The sequence below is a fragment of the Seriola lalandi genome, unplaced genomic scaffold (assembly GCF_002814215.2).
Source record: "Seriola lalandi dorsalis isolate HSWRI2012SDOR001 ecotype SW California unplaced genomic scaffold, Sedor1 jcf7180002054901, whole genome shotgun sequence".
In the NCBI taxonomy this organism is placed as follows: domain Eukaryota; kingdom Metazoa; phylum Chordata; class Actinopteri; order Carangiformes; family Carangidae; genus Seriola; species Seriola lalandi.
The window spans coordinates 5,369,406-5,391,788 of NW_019525453.1; the positions used below are offsets into that span (position 1 = coordinate 5,369,406).

At 39.9% G+C, this 22,383-nt stretch overlaps 2 protein-coding genes across 2 annotated transcripts in view; one reads left to right on the forward strand and one right to left on the reverse strand.

Moving 5' to 3' along the window:
• The window catches only part of vsnl1a (visinin-like 1a), a 32,627-nt gene extending 21,649 nt beyond the window's left edge, over positions 1-10,978 (reverse strand). Inside the window, exons 1-2 of the mRNA XM_023430191.2 lie at positions 10,705-10,978; positions 3,333-3,499 (exon numbers count right to left, since the gene is read on the reverse strand). Coding sequence (XP_023285959.1) covers positions 3,333-3,494 — 162 coding nt within the window. The 5' untranslated portion in view covers positions 3,495-3,499; positions 10,705-10,978. The remainder of the gene's footprint in view (positions 1-3,332; positions 3,500-10,704) is intronic.
• A 2,075-nt stretch (positions 10,979-13,053) lies between these two features.
• On the forward strand, positions 13,054-19,010 carry LOC147817749 (uncharacterized). Its single transcript, XM_087169612.1, has 4 exons — positions 13,054-16,165; positions 17,334-17,480; positions 18,020-18,100; positions 18,892-19,010. Exons 1-4 carry the CDS (start codon positions 13,054-13,056, stop codon positions 19,008-19,010), a joined length of 3,459 nt encoding a protein of 1,152 aa, XP_087025738.1.
• The last annotated feature ends 3,373 nt before the right edge of the window (positions 19,011-22,383 follow it).

The following is a 22,383-nucleotide window of genomic DNA, read 5'->3' on the forward strand; positions in this document are numbered from 1 at the left end:
ATCCATCCATCCATTTAAATAAGCTATTCCCTATGAATTTTCCATATTAATGGCCAATCAAATTGTGTGATTATCATTTGGAAACCATCAAAATTCAATCTAAAGTTTTAATGCATCTGTTTAACCAAACCTCTGAGTGCAGCACATCATAAAGTAATTCTTAGAACATATATATTTGCAATCTGACTTTTTGAAAGACCCGAGCTCTTTTCCTTTTAATGACTTCTTTTATAATGATATACCAAGTCATTCATGAGCCACGAGCTCTGATCAAATGAAACTGTGATCAGTTTTGGTTAAAGCACACAAAGAAAAACTGCAGACTGCTACAACACTGTATCACACATGAATATCACAGACTGCCCTCAGACACGAACGCTCATTATTTCCAGCCGACATGCTACACCTGTTTTCTCTCCCTCCTGTTTCTTCCTCTCTTCCTGTTCTCTGATGCCTCTCATCCTTTATCAGTTTCCCTTCCTCTCTCTCGCTTCTCACAACCTAAGAGATAATTACCTCCACCAAGGCAGTGGGAATTAAAGCTGTGAGAGACAGAGCACAGAAGAAGGAAGGAAGAAAAAAAAAAGCGAGAGAACAGCGTGTCTATATGTCCGAGCAAAAACAATACACTGACTGCAGGCAGGCAGCCGAGTGGAGGTAACACTGCGTTTAGCGCCGTGGCGGGGAGGGCTGCTGGACGAATGTCACAGGTGCAGATCTGTGCAAACGTGGGCGAAGGTGCAGGGGCGGGTGGGTGCACAGGTGTAAACTGAAAGTAGCCTATCTCATGCATGCATGCACAGCGAGGACACAGACTCACACACACACACACACACACACACACACACACACACACACACACACACACACACACACGCACACAGACTTACAGACACACACACTCACTCTTCACAGGAACAATCTGTCCCGTTAATGTGAGGTCATGGCAGACAGTTTTTCCACTTATCAGCCCTCTGGATTTAAATAAAGCACTATCACTGATACACTGTTGCCTAGAAACACAATAGGATGCATCAATATCAGGATTTACCCGCTAGAAACCTACAAGACCCCTTTAGATGTGAGCCATGTTGCCCCCTCTGTGCAGCTGCAGATTTCCCTGCCACAGTTGCCTGCCTACTGTCATATTGTGCGTTGTTGTAAAGAGATTTGAGGGGATATTCCATCTGATCTCTGCTGTGTTTGTGTCTCTCTATCACAGCTGCCAACTTGCTCTTATTTCCCAGGAGTCCAGGTCATTTTAGTAGTTCAATTTTAAAAGTATTTTGATGCCTTCCAGTAGGTTTTAATGAGACAAATTAATAAAAATTGGAAAACTTCATTCCCGGCGATGACAGATGTGCTTTCTTCACGTTTCCAAAAAAATCACTGCAGCCATACCTTCTCTTTTTTTGATGTTTTTTTTTTGTCTCCTCTGGGCAAAGATGACGCATGAGATCCAATGGCATTTACAGGAAGTGCACCCATGACCCCCAGTGCCCAAGCATGCCTTATGTAACCACAGCCCCCTCCGGTTATGAGGCATTTCCTGGCACCAGTGATAAAAGATTAATACCTATTCTTACATTACTCAGAGCACTTCCTTCCATGAGAACACTTGGTGCAAATGCAAGATAGGCACATACAATATTACTCTATACAGTATTATAAATATGATTGAACTGATTAAAGCAACTTAACAGCACAGATAAGTGTATGAGTTTACCTTTGTTTTGCAAGTTTATTACTCACACTGTGTTATAATATAATTCACTAATGGACTATAAATCATTTGTATTCTTCTTTTTGTTGTTGTTCAAAGTTGAATGTGGCTGCTTCGTATTCCTTTTATTCATTTAATAATGTAGTAGTTAAAAGCATAAGTCACAGTCGGGCTTCCTCGTGCATCTGTTTAGGACCTGCCACATGTGTAAATATATTTTTCTATAACAAATCAATAAATAAATGACGGTTCAGCTGAGCTTTCAGATGTGCCTTATTTCGAGCCCGAAAAACCCTCTTTATTCATTTGTATTATCAGGAGCAGACAGTGGTATTAGTAATAGCTGAAGAAGAATTCCTAACAGTGGGGAATATTTGTTTAAGTCTATACTTGAAGCCATTTTATTCTCATTTCTCTTTTATTATGAGATCATCATTGTTTCTGTGAGTGTGTTCCTCTCTCTTTCATAAGACTAAATGAATAAATCATGGCATAAATTCACACTGCTCTGTCAGAGGTAATGAGATACGCTAGGCTACATATTAGCATGGGAAGATAATCATCTGAGCGCCTCTGATATCTGCCTCTCTGCTGGTTTTCTGCCCAGATACAGGAGGGGTGAAAGTGGGAACGTGGCAGGATGCCGGCTGAAATCTAGCAGGGTTTATAATGGGAATTAAATTTTCCCTCAATGGTTTTTGTGGTGATTCAGAGTGTGTTCTTGTGGCCCCCAACAAACCCTGTTAACCCTGTTAATACCAACTGTGGGAAAAAAAACCCCCCAGCTCAAAACCCACACTGATGCATCTGCTAATCAAACAATACTATTCTACAACTGTTACTGCAACTATGACCGATTCACCTCATGGGAAATTTGTACTAATTTGTACTACAAGTGAATTATTCATTTCAAAAAATCCAAACGACACTACAGACTCAATCTGGCCAGTTTTACATTAAATTAAGAAACACTTTATCAAAACCTAACCATTAACATAACAAATGACACATTAAACCTGAATTTACCTGAAACTTTAATGTTTTGGTTGACTCTCATCGCTAACACGCTAACACGCTAACCATTACAACTATATGGTGATGATCTGTCAGTGTCCACCACCCCCCAGAAAAAACTTCAGTCAATGCTGCTTTGACAAAAATGATTGAACCTTAACCCAAAAGGTTTGAGTGCAAACTGAACCAATTATCTTTATAGAAATTAACTATACTACAAGTTTGTACACCTTCTATTTTTAGCTTTGTCTTCAAAAATAAACCATTCACTTATCATTAATATAATAAAAATATATATATATATTCGCAGCTAATATTATGTAGCTAATATATTAATTCCCTGACCATGTTTTATATATACAATATGTGATTCTCAGCTGAAGTCTGATAAACTGTCGAGCGAACAGTCTAGTCGTACTGGACTGGACCCTGTTGTTGTGGCTGAACTTTCCAGTGACTTTTCTGAACTCAAGTCAGATCTATATGCTCACAGTCTCTGTGTGTGTGGCGAGCACATAAAACGATTGTCAAGGCATACGTGTGTTAATCCTTCAAGTCTGTCGCCGGCCTGAAAAGTGAGTCAGTGGAGCCTCACCTTGACATAGAGCTGCTGGAACTCCTCCAGGTTGAGTCGGCCGGTGGGACAGTCCTTCAGGAATCCCTTGTACCACTGCTTCAGCTCGTGTTCGTTAAACTCTGTGTTCTTCACCAGATCCTCCATCACTTCAGGGGTCAGCTTGCTGTTCTGTTTCCCCATTTTGCCTGCAAACGGGGGAACACACACACACACACACACACACACACACACACACACACACACACGCAGAAAATAATTCATGTTAGAAATTTTTCAATTCATACAGAACACAAAGTGCCTCTACTTGATATGAACCTGCAGTAAAAGTTTGGTGGGTGATTGGAACAGTGATTCATCAAGGCTGAAAAACAGATTTCTATGGGATGGGAACTGTGAAAACCAATGCTCCTTCTAAACATACACTTTAAAACAACTGTAACATGAAGCACAGGAATAGTGTCACCTGTGGGAAATTAGTCCTATCAGCAAAACATGCAACTTTCTTTCTCTGTCGTTCTTGGAGCGGCTGCCTTTTCATAGTTTTGTTTGTTCGTTGCTGTTTTAGTTTTAGGGGAACTCTGAACCTTTTAAATCCAGTCTGAGTTTTTACATTAAATTCTTTTATAAAACATCAGTGGAATTGTATATTTTTAATTTTCATTCCAAAGTAAAATAGCCTGAGGGCTGAGTAATAGAACTAGGTTTTCAGCCCAATAATTTCAATCAGTTTGTTGTGAGGAAAAGTGATTGGCCCCTTCCTTCCTTTTTTCAATATTACAAGCTCCAGCGTATTGTAATGTGATTTTTTTTTTTTCCCAATCAAACCTTTTGCGGTTTCCTGTTGTTGCCTTTGGCGAGCATCTCTGGATTTTGAAATGGGTTATAATGACATCTTAAAGTATTTGGCCCGCTGTGACTTTTGAGAGGAACTCAAGTGTGTTTTGCTATTTAATGTCCCTTAATTTCTCCGTTGCAGCTGTTTGCACCCAGCTGCCTCTGTGTCTCGCTGTTTGTGCTAATGCTGCCACTTTATGGCCTCGATTAGTTCATCAGCCAACCTCCTAATTATCATAATTTGCAAAAGATGGTTAAGAGTTTTGGAACATGTTCTACTCTTGCTCTCTCTGCTGAAATGGTTTATTAAACCTCTTTAGCTTGAAAAGACCAAAGGAGATGTGAGGCAGCAACAGTATGTGTGGTGCCAATCTGTCTCTGCATGCACAGGCGCGAGGAGGGGAGAGTCAGGCAAACATCCAAGAGTTGCTGCAGTCATTTGCTACGGCCTGCCATTATGTATTGGTTTTTACTAAGCTCCATTTCCTCATGGTCGTGTCCTAAGTTTTTATTTCGATATGCTAAGAAAATCAACACAGCTATAATTCACTTGAGATCGGTAGAGCATCATTTTGCAGCCTGTTTTTAACACCAGCGTCTCATTACTGTTGTGTTGCAATGACACTGAGAGCAGAGCCCGTTTTAAACATGCTCCCTGTGGTGCATTCAAAGACGCTCCAACATCCAACTCTGAAGTTGGCTGCCAAACAGCAACCTTGTTACTGCAAGAAATGACTAAATTAACACAGCACCCAGGCTCGCTTGCTGATCATCGTTTGAGTTTGTCACGGCGCTGCGCACGAACATGAACACTGTTTCCAAAACGGTCCCTGCTGACAGCTCCATCAGGTCAATAACATAACTACACCATAACAATAAAGTAAAAAGGTCCTCTGTGATACATTATCTTATGCAAGCCTCTGCAAGTTTAAGTTCATACTGTAATGAACAGTTCAATGGAAGGCAGCATAATCGGCTAAAACATATCAAACACTGTGGTACTTTAAAGGAATAGTTGGACATTTTAGGAAAAACATGCGGTAGCTCTCTTTCTGATGAGAAGATCGTTACCACTCTCATGTCTGTATGTTAAAAAAGAAGCAGTAAGCATCCAGTTAGCTTAGCATAGCAAGAAGACTAAGGGAAACTAATGGCCTGGCCAAAGGTCCTGTCCATTTTTTTCTTTTCAGAAAAGAAAGCCTAAAAACAACAATAACTAATGTGACTATTAGAGGTCGGAGTATAACTGGGGCTGGGAACATCGACTTCCTGGAGTGTGCACTGGTTGCCTGGCAACCTCACAATGATGATAACACAGGAGTTTGTTACCTGTGGACTGGGTCTGAAGCCGCTTTCACCTGTTTCCAGACTTTATGCTAAGCTAATTTAACCAACTGTAGCGTCATATTTAGCATATAGATATGAGAGTGTGTGTGTGTGTGTGTGTGTGTGTGTGTATTGTGGGTATATGCAGTTTATCTAATTTGGTTGTTGTTGACAGAGAGTGGGAGCAGTGGAGGGAGTGACACGTCAGATCAGAAAAGTTAGCCTCAGCCAATGAAGAAAAAAATGAAATGAATTCCTCATTTGGTAAGGACCTCTGGAACCTTCGCAAGCAGCTCAGACGGCCCCTGGGACACAATCTGGAAACCATTTGTCCACGGAAGAGGGATATACTCTGCCCCCAAATCCACTTCTGAAAAATGCTTTCAGCCAGGCGCAGCGGGAACCAGGTTTGAAGAGGAACTCTGGATTAATAATGCACAAAACTGAAGTTATGTAATGACTAATCATGGCTCTTCACCGCCTGTGAACCAAATGGGCAACACAGCAAATAAATGAACTTATTACAACTTAAACAGCTGCAGGTATGAAAAAACTGTATTACCCATTATACAACTACCAATACAGGATTTTTAGGACTGATATTAATATCAATAATTGGGAGGTTAAGAATAACGATATATTAGCTTATAATAATGTCTTTTAAACATAAACATAACATAAACTAAAATCTTGATACAGATACCTTACACTATTTTCAAATGTTATTTCATTTTTATTGTGATCAAGATACAAACTTGATTTTACAGTGTAAAAATACATTTGTTGACACACTGTTATATAATGTGGCTCAAACCTAGCTCAGCATCTCTGTGCTCCAGTTTCTTGAAGGTTGGGCTGACGTATACGCTGATACTAATATATTGGCAATAAACTTATATTGCCAACATATCAACCTGGTTGATTTATCTATTGCTCTATTGTGCATTTCCCTTTGGAAAAGACTCATGCGACTAAAAAGTCTCTTCCCTCGGGACCGAATATCGCACCTGAAGAAACTCTCACTATCAGCTGAGCCCCCGATGAAGCCGCTGCCCACCAACAAACATCACCTCAAGCAGATCTTTGATGAATTAATAAGGGAAAAGCCACATTTCAAGCTGTATGTGAGCTTGGCTGAATGTCAACTCAACTAGCCGTCATTAATTTACAAGAGGCTTTTGATGACCTGCATTTGCACAAATCAAGACCCTATTCTTTTTGCTTTTTGACTCCCAAATACGGGAGTTCAGCTAAGAATTATGGATCATTTACGGAGCTGGGACACAAAGCCACAGCACCACAACATCCCATTCATCCAAACTTTTCCCCTACATTTGAAGCACTGGAGCGGCGGGTCATCTACTACCATGGTCTGTGTGTGAGGAGGCCATATTGTGTCCGGCTGTTATGACAGAGATTACACAATATGAGCACAAAAAAGCGTCCATCGCTCAAATAGGAGCTTTTCAAGAGCACAGAAAAACACCCTCATGTGAACATGACCCTCTGGGCGTTCTCAGTGCTTTCAGCTGCTTCTGAAAACGAGAGGAAGTTGTACTATTTTCTCATTCACAACTGACCCTGTGATCCATCAACTACAGTTTCATTGTGAAAATCAACTAAATTTGTCTCCTGATATTTTTGGCAACAACTATAATCACAGTAGCAGTGGATCAGCAAAACTGCAGCTTTTTCCTTCAAAACACAAACTCATATCTGTCTGACTCATGTAGCATTCACAATAAGTCTTGGTGATAAGTGAAAATTATGCTACAGCATTCATTGCAGAGCCTCGCATGAATGCTTCTCATTTCAGTTTTATTGCTCCAGGAATAATGGATGACAATTTTCCTTTTTGGTTCTACGTGAATTTGTTTTTTAGTAGGGTTGTGCACTGATATTTGGATTGGATCCAAGGAAGTAAAAGAGCTGGATTCATTAAAAGGGTAATCCAGCGATTTAATACTGCATGTCCATAAAGTTAAGAGACTTGTGAGAGACAGATTAAAAATAGAATCAAAACAGCAGAGGCTGAGATATCCTGACATTATTCCCTAATATGGGTCAAAATTCAAAAACACTGGAACCTATTTTTCCATAATGCAATCCATCTTTCCAAAGAAGATTTAGTAGTTATTTTTTGGGCAGTTTTTGCCTTTAATGTTTCAGCAAAGGGCCTGGGCTGGATTTGAACGGCAGGGACTGAGCCGGAGTGGTGTGGGCTCTGTGAAGATTAGGTTTTATTAGTCTTGTTGAAAAATGCTGATGCTGCTGCAAAGAATACATGTTTTCATATTTGACAAGATAAGCTACCCTCTTTCTCTCTCTCTCCTCTCTCTTTCTGTACAAGCCATTTACCAAATATTTAGGTTGTTATTCAGTCAGCAAATTACCAGTCTTACTCCTTGGTAAATTATATTTGAGTTTTAGTTTTTAAATATTCCGATATTTCAAACTTAACTTTCCGTTAAAGATATTTTGTTATTGCACCAGATCACAATGAAATGATCTCCTCCCAAACAGACTACCTACTCAAATACATTCAATTAGGGATTCAGTATGATCAATAAGTGGATCTGATGCTTTATAAATTTCGACTGAACTGCAACTGCTCGTTTAATAAAAATCAAACAGTCCTGCACTGCACACAGTATAGTGTGTTATCAGTTTATGTAGGCAGCAACTTCACTCAATTATGTCCAAATGTCTCAAATGAAAACTACCCTCTTCTTCTCTCAGTACTGCAGTAGAACTGAGGAGGCAGTGCACCCTGACATCACGTTGCCAACACTTTTCTGTTACAATATGGGCTGCGAGACAAGATGGGCTGAACCTGAAGACGGCAGCTGCAGCAGGAGATAGATGTGTCCCGGGAAAGATGAGAGCACAAGATGTGTGACAGCCTGGCCATTATGTCACTGTGTAGGTGGGTGTGGGTGTGGGTGTGGGTGCATGTGTGTGTGTGTGTGTGTGTGTGTGTTCTTATATATATACAATATATCTCCAACCCATAACTCAAATATGTGCACATTGTCTTTAAGACTTATCTTTACAGATTGAGCATGTTTGTGAATGTGTGTGCACTTTGCATCCTGGGACAACACAAATCATCAAGCGCATTATGAGCATACTGTCAGCATAGGTGATGCTGCAGCACACACACAGTACAGAAAACCTCTGAGGAGTGAACACTACAGCTACAAGCTTCTGGTGTGGTGCTAAATGTTCATTCACTTCTAATATGTTCCCAATGTTCTTGGGAACTGCATCATAATGCAGGTGTTACTCATGACTCTGTCTACCTTCATTCATGCAACAAGCAGCAGAGCAGGATCTGCATCTGTATTGTGTCAGCGTGCTGCTAGGGGGGGGGCCCATATCATACAGTCACATCTGGGCCTTACTGCCAAAAAATAGCTTATACTGTATATGATAAAATGCAATTACTTTTAATCCTTGAGTGATTAATTTATGGTGTGCAAAAAGGCTATCTGACACTTAAATAAATCACACATTTTTAATACCGCCCCCCTCAGCTCACTTTTTGTAAAACCTGTAACTGCACGACCTTTGAAGTGACGCAAGTGGCAACATGATAGGTTGGAACATCTTCCTTCACAGTTTAAAATATCCTTTTTAAAGGCAGTCATCTCCACTGTAATTTTTCAAAGCTGCCAATGAGCCCTGTCTCCAGCCCTGTCTCCAGGGGCTCATTGGCAGATAATAATGACATTTTTTTCCACGTTATCCAGCTCACTCTTTTTCACCAGATAAACACAGGAGAAAAGTGCACCAGCAGCAAACAGGGAAAAGAGGAGGTAAAGGATTCATGCAAGGAAAGTGAGATGAAAGTAATCAGGGTGTGATTGGAGACGGATGCAGAGGCATGACTCTTGTTAGCACGAAACACTGAACACACCCCGCCCCCCCTGTTAGCTCTTAATGTTATGCATGGCAATGTTTTGCACCAGTTACTCACATCTACAGACAGCTGGTGCATAATTGAAAAATGTCAGTGCTTTTCTTTAAGCTGGACGAGACATTGAGTCTGGGACGAGACATTCTGGGTCAGTCTGCAGTGCTATGCAGAGCAGAGCACCATGCTGACTCCAAACCTGAGTCATAGCCCTGTATCTCCCAGTCCATTGGGACTTTGGCACCGCCAGAAAAGAAAGAAAAAAACATGGATGTAGTTACACATGAGCAGACAGGTGTAGACTGACACAAAGATATATTGTCAGATGAGTAATTTTACGGTCCTGTAACAAGCAGCAGACCTGCCTCTGAGCCAGGCGATGGGCTATTACATAACAACGTCCCTTTGCCATCATTTGCCAACAGGGGATGACCTTGAGAGGCAGGCAGAGCCCCGGCCCAGAGGCACCATCTGATAGGAACATGGCAGGGGTCTGATTCTGGTAAATCTGGTAGATTTCGGTGTAATCCTGCCTTATTGTCTAAAAATATATATGTGTGTGTGCTGTGTGTGTGTGTGTATGTGTGTGTGTATGTGTGTGTGTGTGTGTGTGTGTGTGTGCGCGCGTGTGTGTGCAGGAGAGGCGCTGGTGGATGAGATGTGGTCATGCCTGCATTGATTTGCAAAAAAGCAGCCTCCCAATGAGGATGATGTGGGTTAAGGAGACACACCACACCCCCACCTTCCTCCTGCACACACACACACCCTTGCAACATCAGCACCAGTGCCAAACTACCAACAGGATATATCACACCACATAGTGCCATGTTGTAGAAGCCAATCCATGCAGAGGCTAATTATAATCGACCAAAATCAAATAGTCTGACCGATGCTGGTTTGTCTGTCTTCACTTTGTTGATGAATAAAAGCCTGATGTGTGTGTGTGTGTGTGTGTGTGTGTGTGTGTGTGTGTGTGTGTGTGTGTAGGCAGTGAGAGTAAAGCACAAGCAAGACAAACCCACATCATCTTAATGTTGATAAGTGTTTGCGTGCAAAACGTGCAAATACCACCAGGGATGAATAAAACAACTGCCGATGCTCTATTGATAAATTATATATGTCCTTATTGTAATTTGCGTCTCATTTATATGGACTTAACACGTCAATAAATACATAAATTAGACTTATGAAACCAAAAGGATGACGTACCGGGTTGGATCATGCCAATATGCATAGAAAACTGAGTTATCAATGATGAAAGAAATTGTTTTTTCCATGCATCATTCAATATCTTATCCACAGCATCCATCCTACCTTGCGAGAGTGCGGAGTGAACGGGAGAAGTCCGGTGTGATGTCTGGAGTGGTCACAAAAACCTGCGAAGACGGGAAAAAAACAAGCGATTCAGACGACTAAAAATGCTCCTCTGTCGAGCCACTTGTAGCTTAATATTTCTTTAGTGTGTTTTGTTTAATTCTGTGGTGATTCTAATTTATTTTTTTATTTTTGTGCGGGAGAAAAGTCAGCCTCGACTGAAAGTAAGCGGCGCAGGTCCGTAGGATGATGCTGCTGAACACACACTGCTGCCAGTGAACAGAGAGGAGGAGACAGATACTGAAAGGGAGGGAGAGAGAGAGAGAGAGCGAGCGGTACATCTCTGCCTCTCCGGCTGCCACTAACTATATGTGTGGTCGTTGACTCTCGGATGATGCTGCCACGAATTAAGAAAAATAAAGACAACCAGAAATGTCAAACACAAGCACGAGTTTTCATATATAAAGTTAAGCTATTTCATAACCTTTCGGTGCCGTCCAGCGCTAAAAATAGGGCAAACTGCTGCTCTAATCTGTTGAAGATGACAGGAAAATCCCCACAATGTTCAAATTAGCTAAACCACTAGAAGCCATCTGTTTGGCTTATCATCCGCAATAGTTTCGCGCCACACCGAGGATAACAGGAACCACAGTCACATTAGCTAACCAGCTTACTTAACCCAAGTTACTTGGCTGGGTGTGTCAACTTTAATGCACAACAAACTAATTCATAAAGGTTAGTAACGTGAATAACAATTAATAGATGGATAAAGACGTAAAATATACCTAGCTCCCTAGCTTCAGATAATGTCATAGGCAATAGCCGGAAGTACGGTTTAGCTAATGGAGGGTTTGCTTATCTCAATACCTCAGTAAGCTAGCTTGTGCGATTCGTAATGCTAAAGTCGTTTTATTTAACATACTGTAAATGGCCTGTAGTATAGTTGGTAGTTGAAGGAAATTAAAACCGACGTCTGAAAAAGCAGCTCATCTATGTATAGCCATTTTTACTCTTGCTTTAGCTAGCTAACTGGCCAAAGCTATTAGCTATCATAGAAAGTCAAGTATAAACAGAAGCTAATGTTAGCATCGAGCTAGCTTCAAAAGATTTTCTCTTGCAAAATTTAGCTAGGTAAATGGAAGCGAAAGCTGGGTGTGTGACACAAATCAGCCCAAACAGCAAATCAGCAGTTTAAAATAAGTTTTTTTTATCCCACAAAGAGATGGCCTGTTGGTATGAATTGTTGTGTAATGTTGAGTGGTGGTAGAATATCATGTGGTATTCAAGTTCATTTTGCTACAAAGCATGGATATGGCAGCAGGAGCATTATCATTTTATTTATTTTTTGTTATAACATTTTAGAGTGCTTGAGAAAAATAGGTGCAAAAACTTATACAGCAAATAAAAATACCCTCTTGTGTTTTAACATTCGTAAATGTGCCTGTGTGTGACAGGCTGGTCTGCCAGGTAACAGATGCATCACATATTTGATGCCCATACCCTGGTGTCCTAAAATGTTTCTTTCTAACAGTGCATTAATTTGCATGAGTATGAGAAGTGTTTTCTACTGAAGACATTTTGACATGTAGGAAAAGCACAGGAGTGAATCATAAAATTAGTGAGGGCCGAATTACTTTGGTTTCAGGTATTGTGCATGTTGCGTGGCTCACTGTCATACTGTCCTGGTTTACTGGTACACTTAAATAGAACAGAGCTGCTGTTAATGTTATTAATAACACCTGTGCTTTTCCCACTATGACAAGTCAAAATGTTTGCTGTGAAAATGGCCTATTGTGTTAAATGGTAACAAAGCTAACATTGTCAGGAACTGATGGGGGTTGTTTTAAGTAGGGAAGCATCAGAACAATGACAGTGCTATAGAGCCATTTCTGTATTCTGTACAGTGAATCAGTGTCATGCTGGTGTTACAAGCTGTTCTGGTATAGGAAATCCTCTCACTGCATATTACGTTGTTATGTCCTTTCAGAGGTTCACTGTGAGATTACTTCAATGTGACTTGAGCTGCAGATTTGTTGCAAGGTGAGTTACTGTAGCTATTATACAACAAAGCATATTCGCTATTGTGGAAATGCAGATGGGCATATAGACTACAGTACAGGCTGAAGTTTGCAAGACCGTCACCCACCAGCCTATTTTTGTTTTCTGGTCTGAATAGTCTTCTTCGAAAGTGGAATTGTTTTTTCTAGAAATAAGTAATGTATGTTATCTACATTTTTGACATGATTGTTTTCTTTTGATACAGTAACGTTTATTGATCTGAGCAGCGTGGCTTTCTGATGCTGTTCATGCTCAAGCGGTTTCTATTTTTGGTTTAGCAGATAGAAGAAAATGGATAAAATCACACACAAAGACACCAGTCCACAAAGAGAGGGAGAGCTAACTTCACCACTCTCTCCAAAACGGCCAAGGACGGATTGTACGGTGACAAACAACCAGTGTGGGAAAAGAACCATTGACTTTCCTGAGCTTTTGACATTTCGGAAAATGATTGGCTCCCCATCATCAAAAAATACCCTACAGAAGAATGTGGTACGAGTATGCACAGCAGAAAGTGAAGACATTCAGAATGAAAACCTTTATGAGCAACCACAAGACACTAAATTTATTGTCACCCCTATTACTGCACTCACAGATGATGTACACATAGGATTGTCTGAAGCCTGTTTTATCACTGCTGAGAGACAACTCCTACATCTGGGGAAAGATGAGCAGCCTCCACTTACTGAAACTGACAAGCTCAGCTCATGCCCGTCTGATGGTGCAGGTGGGGCATTAGCAGAGTCTCACACTTCAAACGACGCCAGCGCTGACACGTCCAGTCATCCCGGTTGCAAACGGCTGGGGAAATCACTTGAAGACGAGCCCCCTGGTGGTTGCTGTTTTCCTGTTGGAGATGACGAAGATGGGAGACAGGTGCAAAATAATGTCAATCAAATCCAAGCATTCACCCTTAGTTTAAGTGATGAAGAGGTCAAATGGCCGTCTGATTGCACTTATGAAGATGCTCTGCATGACGCAGGTTTCTGTAATATATGGAGCCAATCTTCTGAAGATAAAGCAAGTAATCAGAAGAAGAACAAGCCGGTATTTAGTGAGAATATCCTTTTCAGCAAAGAAGAGGAAGAGGGTAACAGTCATATATCTCCCGGTGATTATGCAGACTCAAAATCATTTTACTCTAACCCAGAAGAGTCTGGGAACTTGGCAGAAGGTGTAAAAAATGAGGAAAAAGTATCAGAACTGCAGATTTCTGAGGATGAAAATGTTGCCAACTGTGATGGGGAAACAAAAGGCAACATTAATGAGAATGGCATGAGCAAAAATTCAATCCCTACTGTTTCTGAATGTGCTGAAGGATCAACTGTTTCTTATGATGTGGTATTAGCCAGAAATATTGCAGCTGTAGATGTGAGTGTTGAAGTTGATGACTTCTGTGAGGCAGAGGGAGAGAATGCTGCTGGCAATATGATAGCCAAAGCTTGGAGTGAGACAGCTGATCACACAACAGAGACTCCAATGCCTGCAAGAATCAGTCAAGAGCCCGCTGAAGGAGATAATGATCCAGGCCCTTTCGGTGTAATTGACCCTGCAATCTGGAGTGAAACTGACAGGGAGGGTGAAGAGAAACGCTGTAACTCTGAGAGTAGTGCAGGTGTAGAATTATCTCCATCAGTAAAAGTCTGCGAGACGGAAACGCTTCTTCCACTGTGTTCTGACGTCAGGCCATCACATGTGGTTTCATCTCCCGGCCAGACCAGGCAGTTTAATCAGCAAAGCACAACACAGCAGCGCAAAGATGAAAAAGAGGATTTATGTCAGTCGTGCACAGAACCACAGGCTTGTTCCATCCCCATCAACGAAACATACAACATGACTGGCAATGAAAGCAGCTGTCATTGGAAATCTAGTCCCAGCAGCAGTCCACACGGGCCCACGAAGCCTCCTCCTACTGGGGACGATAGACACGAAAGCCACAGTTCTGTGAGACATGAGTTGAAAGAGCAGGATCAGTCCAGCTGTTTTCCTGTCAGCCCTGACCACCTGAAGACACACAAGGTTGAATATTCACAGACTGAGACAACTAAGATAAAAGAAAGAGAGGATGTGACAAGTTTTGTGGAACAAATAAAAGCTGATGAACTTTGGAACTTAGAGAAAGCAAAGGAGTCAGAGGAAGAACTTCTGCAACAAAATGAAAAAAACAAAGAAAACACAAACGAAATATCAACCGGTGAATACATCAGTGACTGGACAGAGGGAGAAACTAGTGAATGCAACAACAGGTTAACTCTTATCAAAGATGAAGCAAAAACTGAAGAAAAGGAAGGAAAAGAAGTGACAAATGTTGGAGAAGAAATGAAAACTGATGGGCACGAAAATATTGGTGTGGAGAAGAATATTTTGGTGAAAATAGACAATGATCTGCAGCAACAAAATGAACACAAAACAGACATGACTGAAGTCTCACATGTGGGATCTGTCAGTGAATGGACAGAGGACAGCGAAGTAAGCCAAGTTAGTCAACTTGAACAAGGAGATAAACTCAGCCGTTTCCCTGATTACCAAAAAAGAGCTAAGACATTTATGGATGAAAATAAAGATGAACTTTTAGTCTTCACCATTCCTCCAACAAGTGATGCAGTTGTGCCATGCCAGCATGATCTCAGCCATTCACAAAATGTTAACAAGAACCCCACAGCCCTTAACTGTAATGACAGATTTTCCCCAGTGCCATCTGCCTTCACTTTCTATGATGGGGTGCCGGGGGGTTTTGACACTTTCGAAAAAATCCAGCTCTCACCAGACGGTGATGATGATGACGATGCTGCTGGCCTGGGCAGCAAGCCTCTCCTCACCAGCTTGCCCGGGCAGCTGTTGAAAACATCAGAGCGACAACTTTCCCACTCCATGCCAGGGGCAGAGAGTGACAAGTACGATGAGATACCAGGAGAGGAGAAAGAGGAGAAAGAGGCGAAGGAGGAGGTGGAAAGATTGGAGTGTCACATTGAGAACATGGTAAATGAAATTTTGAGCACTGATTCCACTTGTAATGAAATGCCAAACTTTATCTCAGAAGCAGATATTATTGCTTTCGCATGGCCAGAGCAACAGCCTCAGTGTAAATCAGCCTGTGATTCTGATGAGCACATTGAGGATGAATTCAACCCTCAGTTGGTGACCTCCACTGTTTCCACTGACAGTGACAGTCCATCTGATGTGAACGGCTGCCCTCAGTTTGAGATGAAAAAGCAATTCGACGTGGTCCTGAAAGAGCTGAACTTGTATTTTGACATTAGTATAAATGAGTTTTCAAGCGACAGTACAGCATCGACACCAGGGCAGTGTAGTGATACAGCTGAAGTGTTGGTGGGCGATGCCTCAAACTGCGAAGAACATATCAGCAGCCCAGAGCTGGGACACCACAGAGACACACCCTCAGGTAATTACAAATAATGAGATTCACCTTTACTGTACATGATATAATGAATAAATTTAGTCACTTCATTGGTCCAAGACTGGTTCTAGTAATATTAAAAGGGAAGTTGAAGCAGTAAGCACCATTAGAAATATTTCTTTGGCCATTCAGATTAATTGACTATCCATGTTTCATAATTTACAAAAGTCAGTTATATTTATTGTCTATTGACTATTTAATTACCATGACAAATTATATTTGTACTTAATTATTATTAAAAGACATTATTTTCTTGGTGCTGCTGACTGTTCTATCCTCATACAAACAACAATCACAATAAGTAAACTAATATAAATAAATAAATACATACATACATACATACACACATACATATATACATACATACATAAATAAATAAAATAAAACAACTAAATATTATTACAACCTGAGCAGTAGTTCCCTTCACCACTAGACAAATGTAATGTCAGTATACAATATATAAATATATACAAATCATTCAAATGTAGTTTTAAAAAATAAGTTGTCTCAGTGTGCATGTTGAAAATCCACAGAGCAGTAGATAGTGAAAGTGAAATATTTCCTTGAACAAATCTTGAAATACGAGTCTCTGCTGCAGTGATAACAAGTCACAGAGCCTGGTCAAATATTCTAGCAGATAACCTCCCATAAAACCATAGCTTGCTGTTTTTACACTTCGTTTTTTTGTAGGCATTAAAAAAATTAGATATAACTTGTTCACTACTCAACCCTAGAGGTGTTGGAGGGCAGATCTTTTTTCACTGTGGACAGACCCAAGGAGGCTGTTTTACCCTGCTGCCGGTCTAAATGCTAAGATAAGCTAATCAGCAGCTAGCTGTAGCATCATATTTAGCATAAAGGCCGGAGAGTGGTGTCAATCTTCTCGTCCAACTCTCAGCATGAAAGTGAACAAGCATATTTCCAAAATGTCACATTTTGTAACTATTTAAACTGATGTATCGCTACACCTTGCTACTATGAAAACAGTGCACATGAAATTCAGTCAATTTAGCAGTTTTCTCCTATTTTCTGAAAAGTGGAAAATGAAGCTGAAGACCAAGCTGTCAGTTTTTATTAACCTTCTTTATTGACACCATGATTATATTCAAATAATAATGCCAGGAAAATATCTTGTTCCATGTCTGTTGTCTAGATGGTGCTGATGAAGACTGTCTGGAAATGTGTGGCGGTAATCCAGTGGTTTCTTGTAGCACTGGCAGATGTGACAGTGAGCAAGAGGTGCCCGTTGGCAGCCAGATGTGCCAGGAGACACCCGAGTCCACTGCAGAGAAACACAGAGGTTCAGAAAGTTTACTCTTCTTAATTCAGTATATTTGTCCATTGTTCAAACAATAAAAGGAAAACACAACAAAACCCATTGAATCTTCAGGAGCAAAAGAAGCAGTTAACAAAGTTGAAACTAAATTTAAAGTAAGATAGTGGTTTGGTCACCCAGAAAATTTCAATTTCTTCAATGACAAGTCTGAAACACATTAAATAAAAATTTAATTAAAGCTAGTTCTTTCATTCCATTGTTTTCAGTCTTGTATAGTTAAAACACTGTTTTACCAGAGTGTTGTTAGGTTATAGGCTTTACAGGGTCTGCCAGGTTAATTCAGTGAGGAAATACAATTACTTTTATTGATTTCTTTTCAAATTGACACAGCTTCCTCTCATGAATGTTCAAATATTCATTTCCCTTTCTCAATACGCTGCAGTGGAATGATAACACCGCCTTGAATGCAAAAACATTGTTTAAGGGTAAACAGAGCAACAAATAAGACAGAATTAGCCGCTCCTCTCTGTCTCTCTCTCTGACTGTCAATATGTTACTTTCAGAGCCTCAGGAGATGGAGCAGAGGAGGAAAATGTGGTCTCCATCCTTCATGTGTCCACCATTCTTGGGAGAACTGAGCCTCAGTGAGTTTTTGTTGTAATGGTGGACAAGACTGAAAAGCCCCTGAGCATTTTGCTGATAAAATGGCTGGTTTTCTTTGGATATTTAAAAATGAAAAAAAAGCACCCTACAGAATCATTTGAGAGGTTTTCAACATTATTAATAATATCTTTATATTTTGTACTAGCTTCTGGGTTAATGTATAGATCAGTCAGTAAGACTGATCATTTTGACTTAATTTTTTACTATATAGGGACATTAAAATAAAGAAGTAAATTTAAAAAAGTATCAAAAAGAGACTGAAACAATATAAACATTGAAGTACACTGTGGCACATGAGCCTGCTTCTTCCAGTCTCCTCCTCATTCTGCTGGTCTCCACTGCTTATAAATCCGAGTGTGTCTCCTGGGAGTAAACTGGGATGAATATTTCAGAGGCGAGTCAGTCTAACAACCTGGATGTGCAATGTGTTCCCCTTGTCAGTTTGAGGGGAAAACATCTGTCTAATAGCTTGACTACTCTGTCTGCAAAGAGAGAAGCATTATGGTAATCTTGGGGAAAAGAGCATCAGGAAAAACAGGATGTCCATTTTTTGTTGCTAAATGTAATGAACCATTAACAGAAAAGAAAAGCCTGAATGCCCCGTGGGGCCTTTGGGCCTAAACAAATCCATACCCAATGTTCAGTGTAGAGTACAGGATGAAGTCGCTAATGATGCTGCTGTGAGTTACAGACCACAAGCTTCAGTGTTGGAAGGCATGCACGACTGATTCATGCTGTGCTGTTGTATTTATGTGGTGTTTTCGTTTTGCAGGACCACCAGAGCCGCACAGGAGACTGGAGCCTCTGAGAACATGCACACGGCCGATCCGGGTTGGACTTTCAAAGAGAGCCAAGACCAAACACCTACACCGCCCCCACCCTTACAAATGAACATTGGAAATGCAATCAAGGTTATGTGTGCATGAATGTTAATGAAGCTCTTAAAAGCCTCTTTTGTTGCCATGTTCAGTGGCTTAGATGTTGTTCTCTGATTTACAGTGTATTGTTCATGGTTTTCATGTACCTCTACTCTCAGTTTTTGTGAGTGGTTCTGGTTCCTGTACAGTTTAACTAGAAACTTTATTTAGAGAAGGTTAACTACACAAAATGTTCCACATGTGCACATTCATATGCACCCTCCCATACAATCCCAGTTTGCTGCTGTTTTCTCCAGCTGTAAAAATCTGCTGATTTTAAACATTTTCCCAATATTTATTTATTCATTTATTTATTTATTTATTTATTCATTAGCTTATTATCGAATATGTTTTATATACCAATTATATGTTTTTATAAAACACTATTTACTTATTTCGCACTGTATAAAATACCTTCACAATTATAGTCAGGTTTGTTACATAAATTGGTCCTTATGTGTTTTATTCTTGGAGTATTGTTACAATGTGCTACTTGTTCCTGTCATGTGTGGGTGTTTTTAGTCCTGGTAAATGAGCTGAGTGTGTTCTGTTACTGTACAATTAAATGGGTTCACATGTAGCCGTTGTAAAACATCCTTCAGCAGTTCTGTGGGAGGTTAGCTGGAGTTGAATTTCAAAAAATGTTTGCCCTAAGAAATAAATTATATTATATAAAATGCATTTTTCATGTTCACACTATATATACTGTTTATCTATATATGACTCCATCTTGATCTAACCATAGCTCTAAGCTAATTAGTTTGATAAACAGGGAGCATTTTCTCACTTTTTTGATGTTGTTCGATCAGTTAGGAAAGACAGTGAATGTTTCTCAGCTGTCGGCTACATTTCCTGTCATCATGAGCAAAAATGATTGTTTGTTCTTTGAAAGATACACCTTTTATCTCATAATTAAATTCACTCTTTTTCAACAATTTGGGCATCCAAATAACTTCCTGCCCCTATTGAAGCTCAGCATAACAAACGGATTTTAAATTAATTCTTCCAGATCTTTAAACTCTGATAAGACTAAAGTGGGTGCTGAAAAGCTGATAGTGTCATAGAAACACAGTATACCTCACTTAAAGCTTAACTGATCTAACTCAAGATACAACAGGTACAGAGATACTGAACTGATGGAGTCAGCTGTAGGAAGACAAAGTGACATTTCAAGTTATAATAATAATATCGAGTGCAGTTTGGGTTTGTTTACCTGCCACTCACAGATCACAACAGGGATCTTACTCTTAAGTCAAGCTGTGTTTTCTCACACATGGAGGACAGGTTGGCAGCAGATTCACTGACTGCACCTATTTAAATTAATACCATATTAGCATATTATCAGTGCTTCCTTTTCATAATTGGGCAGCCCTGCTCCAAATTGGTCGGCTAGAAGTTAAAACAGAATAAAAGACCATTTGTTTTAGTCTTCAGTTGCCAGTGGCCTCCTCATTAAACCTGCCCACTGCTCTATTTGATGATCTTTTGTTCATTGCCTTGAATTTGTCTTTGTAATTAGGAGCAAAATGAAAAAGTATAAATTACATGCCACATTTTGTTTTGACTTTGTTTTTTGACTTTTTCTCTTAAAACCAGCTCATTTGGTGTTAGCAGGAGTCTCCTCAGTGTATTTTATCAAGACAATTTGTTGTATTCACTGATGTTTTTCAGGACTTTAGGAATAAGATTCTTATCATGACCTGATCACACCTCTGAATCAAGAAAGAAGGATTTTTTCAGTAAATATGAGAGTTTTGTTTCAATGAGCAAGGTGCCTCAGCTGGCAGATAGGTAAGCGCAAATCAAAAAGAGACAACGCCACAGTATAGCTTTCCAAAAATAATTGGATTCAGGCGCTACACATTCAATCTGCCTTTTTAATCAGGCAGAGTCTGTGATGGCTGGGGGTGTTGAATTAGATTTTATTTTGGTTGATAATGACTTTTTCAGTGCTACTTGTGTCTGAACGCTGTTGGCCCTATTTGTTTGCTGATTTGTTGCAGGGCTTAATCTTCACATAGATGTGGATATTTTCCCCCTTTTAGCTGAAAACTTATTCTACTCATAATGACAGTTTTTTATTCCTGCAAACTGCCAACTTCTTAATACATTATTCATATATCAATTTATATTATTCTAATAACTTAATGTTCCATTAATTGTCTTTAATGAATTCAGATTTCCATTCCCAGCTGCGAAAACAGCAGCATTTCATCTATTGTTATTTCTTATTGATTACACACAAGCCAGTAATCCTCTGCCTTTAGTAACACTTCACTTGAAGTGCAGTGGAGTGTGTTACCTATGCACTTCTCTTACATAACTGTCACATTTCAAAATTAAAGCATGATGAGGTGCTGCCACATGCATTTTCATGAGAGTGGGAAATTAATTTTAGACAGTTTTATAGTTAATGAACCTGATTATTATTAATATTAAAAGTCTGTTCTATTCCAAAAATGATTTTGCTTACATACTGTTGGTAAATTTGAAAGTAGACGTTTGTGAATTGGAAAATACACCAGCTGCTGCAGCTTGCAGATAAAAAGTTTGTCCATTAAGGAATCACTGTAATAAGCAAAATAAATCACCTGAGTTCACCTGAATGACTGTTATTAGGAAGTTTAGATTTTTATAGCATATTATTATAACATATTTATGTCCTTTCCACTGCCTAACGAGCAAAGCTTCAAATGTTTTTCACCTTCTACTTCATATTGTTGCCCTGAGGCAGCAGAAATAACCCGCAAACCCTCCTATTTATAGATATTTTCATGTTTATACATTGAAATCTGTGAAGAGAATTACATTAGAATGATCTTACATTTTTCCTTATTATACCTGGACTAACTAGCTAAGTAGCTCTACACTGCTTAAATGTTGTCTTCTGCCTGAAGGATCATCTGGTGAGGATGACTGTCTGGGACATGCAGCTTTAGCCTCAGTCTTTTGGCATGATACAAAAGTGTTTTGATGATAAATCTGCCACTGTTATCACTGTGGCAGAATCATGTGTCTTGCAAGAACAGAATGCGTGACCGCTATAGCAACAGTAACTTTGGGGGGCAGGACTGATGGTTTTCAGACATATTTGATTTTTACTTAACTGTTATTCTCCGTCTGTTACCTGAAGGCAACACTGTGCAGTTCGGGTGTCATTAAGACAGTTCCATGTATTTATTATGGTGTAGCCAATCCCAGCTGACATTGGGCGAGGGCGTGGTACTTCCTGGACAGGTCGCCAGTATTTCCCAGGGCTGAGTCATTTACCTACATATATCATGCCCATTAATTATAAAATACATTATCATGTGCATTAAATACATTATCAGTAGACCCCAATTTAA

What these genes read in the sequence shown, in the direction of transcription:
- LOC147817749 (XM_087169612.1), top strand. Translation starts at nt 13,054, where the DNA reads ATGGATAAAATCACACACAAAGACACCAGTCCACAAAGAGAGGGAGAG. An exon ending in CCACAGAGACACACCCTCAG is followed by an intron (nt 16,166 to 17,333) that starts GTAATTACAAAT and finishes TCTGTTGTCTAG; the next exon opens with ATGGTGCTGATGAAGACTGT. An exon ending in CACTGCAGAGAAACACAGAG is followed by an intron (nt 17,481 to 18,019) that starts GTTCAGAAAGTT and finishes TGTTACTTTCAG; the next exon opens with AGCCTCAGGAGATGGAGCAG.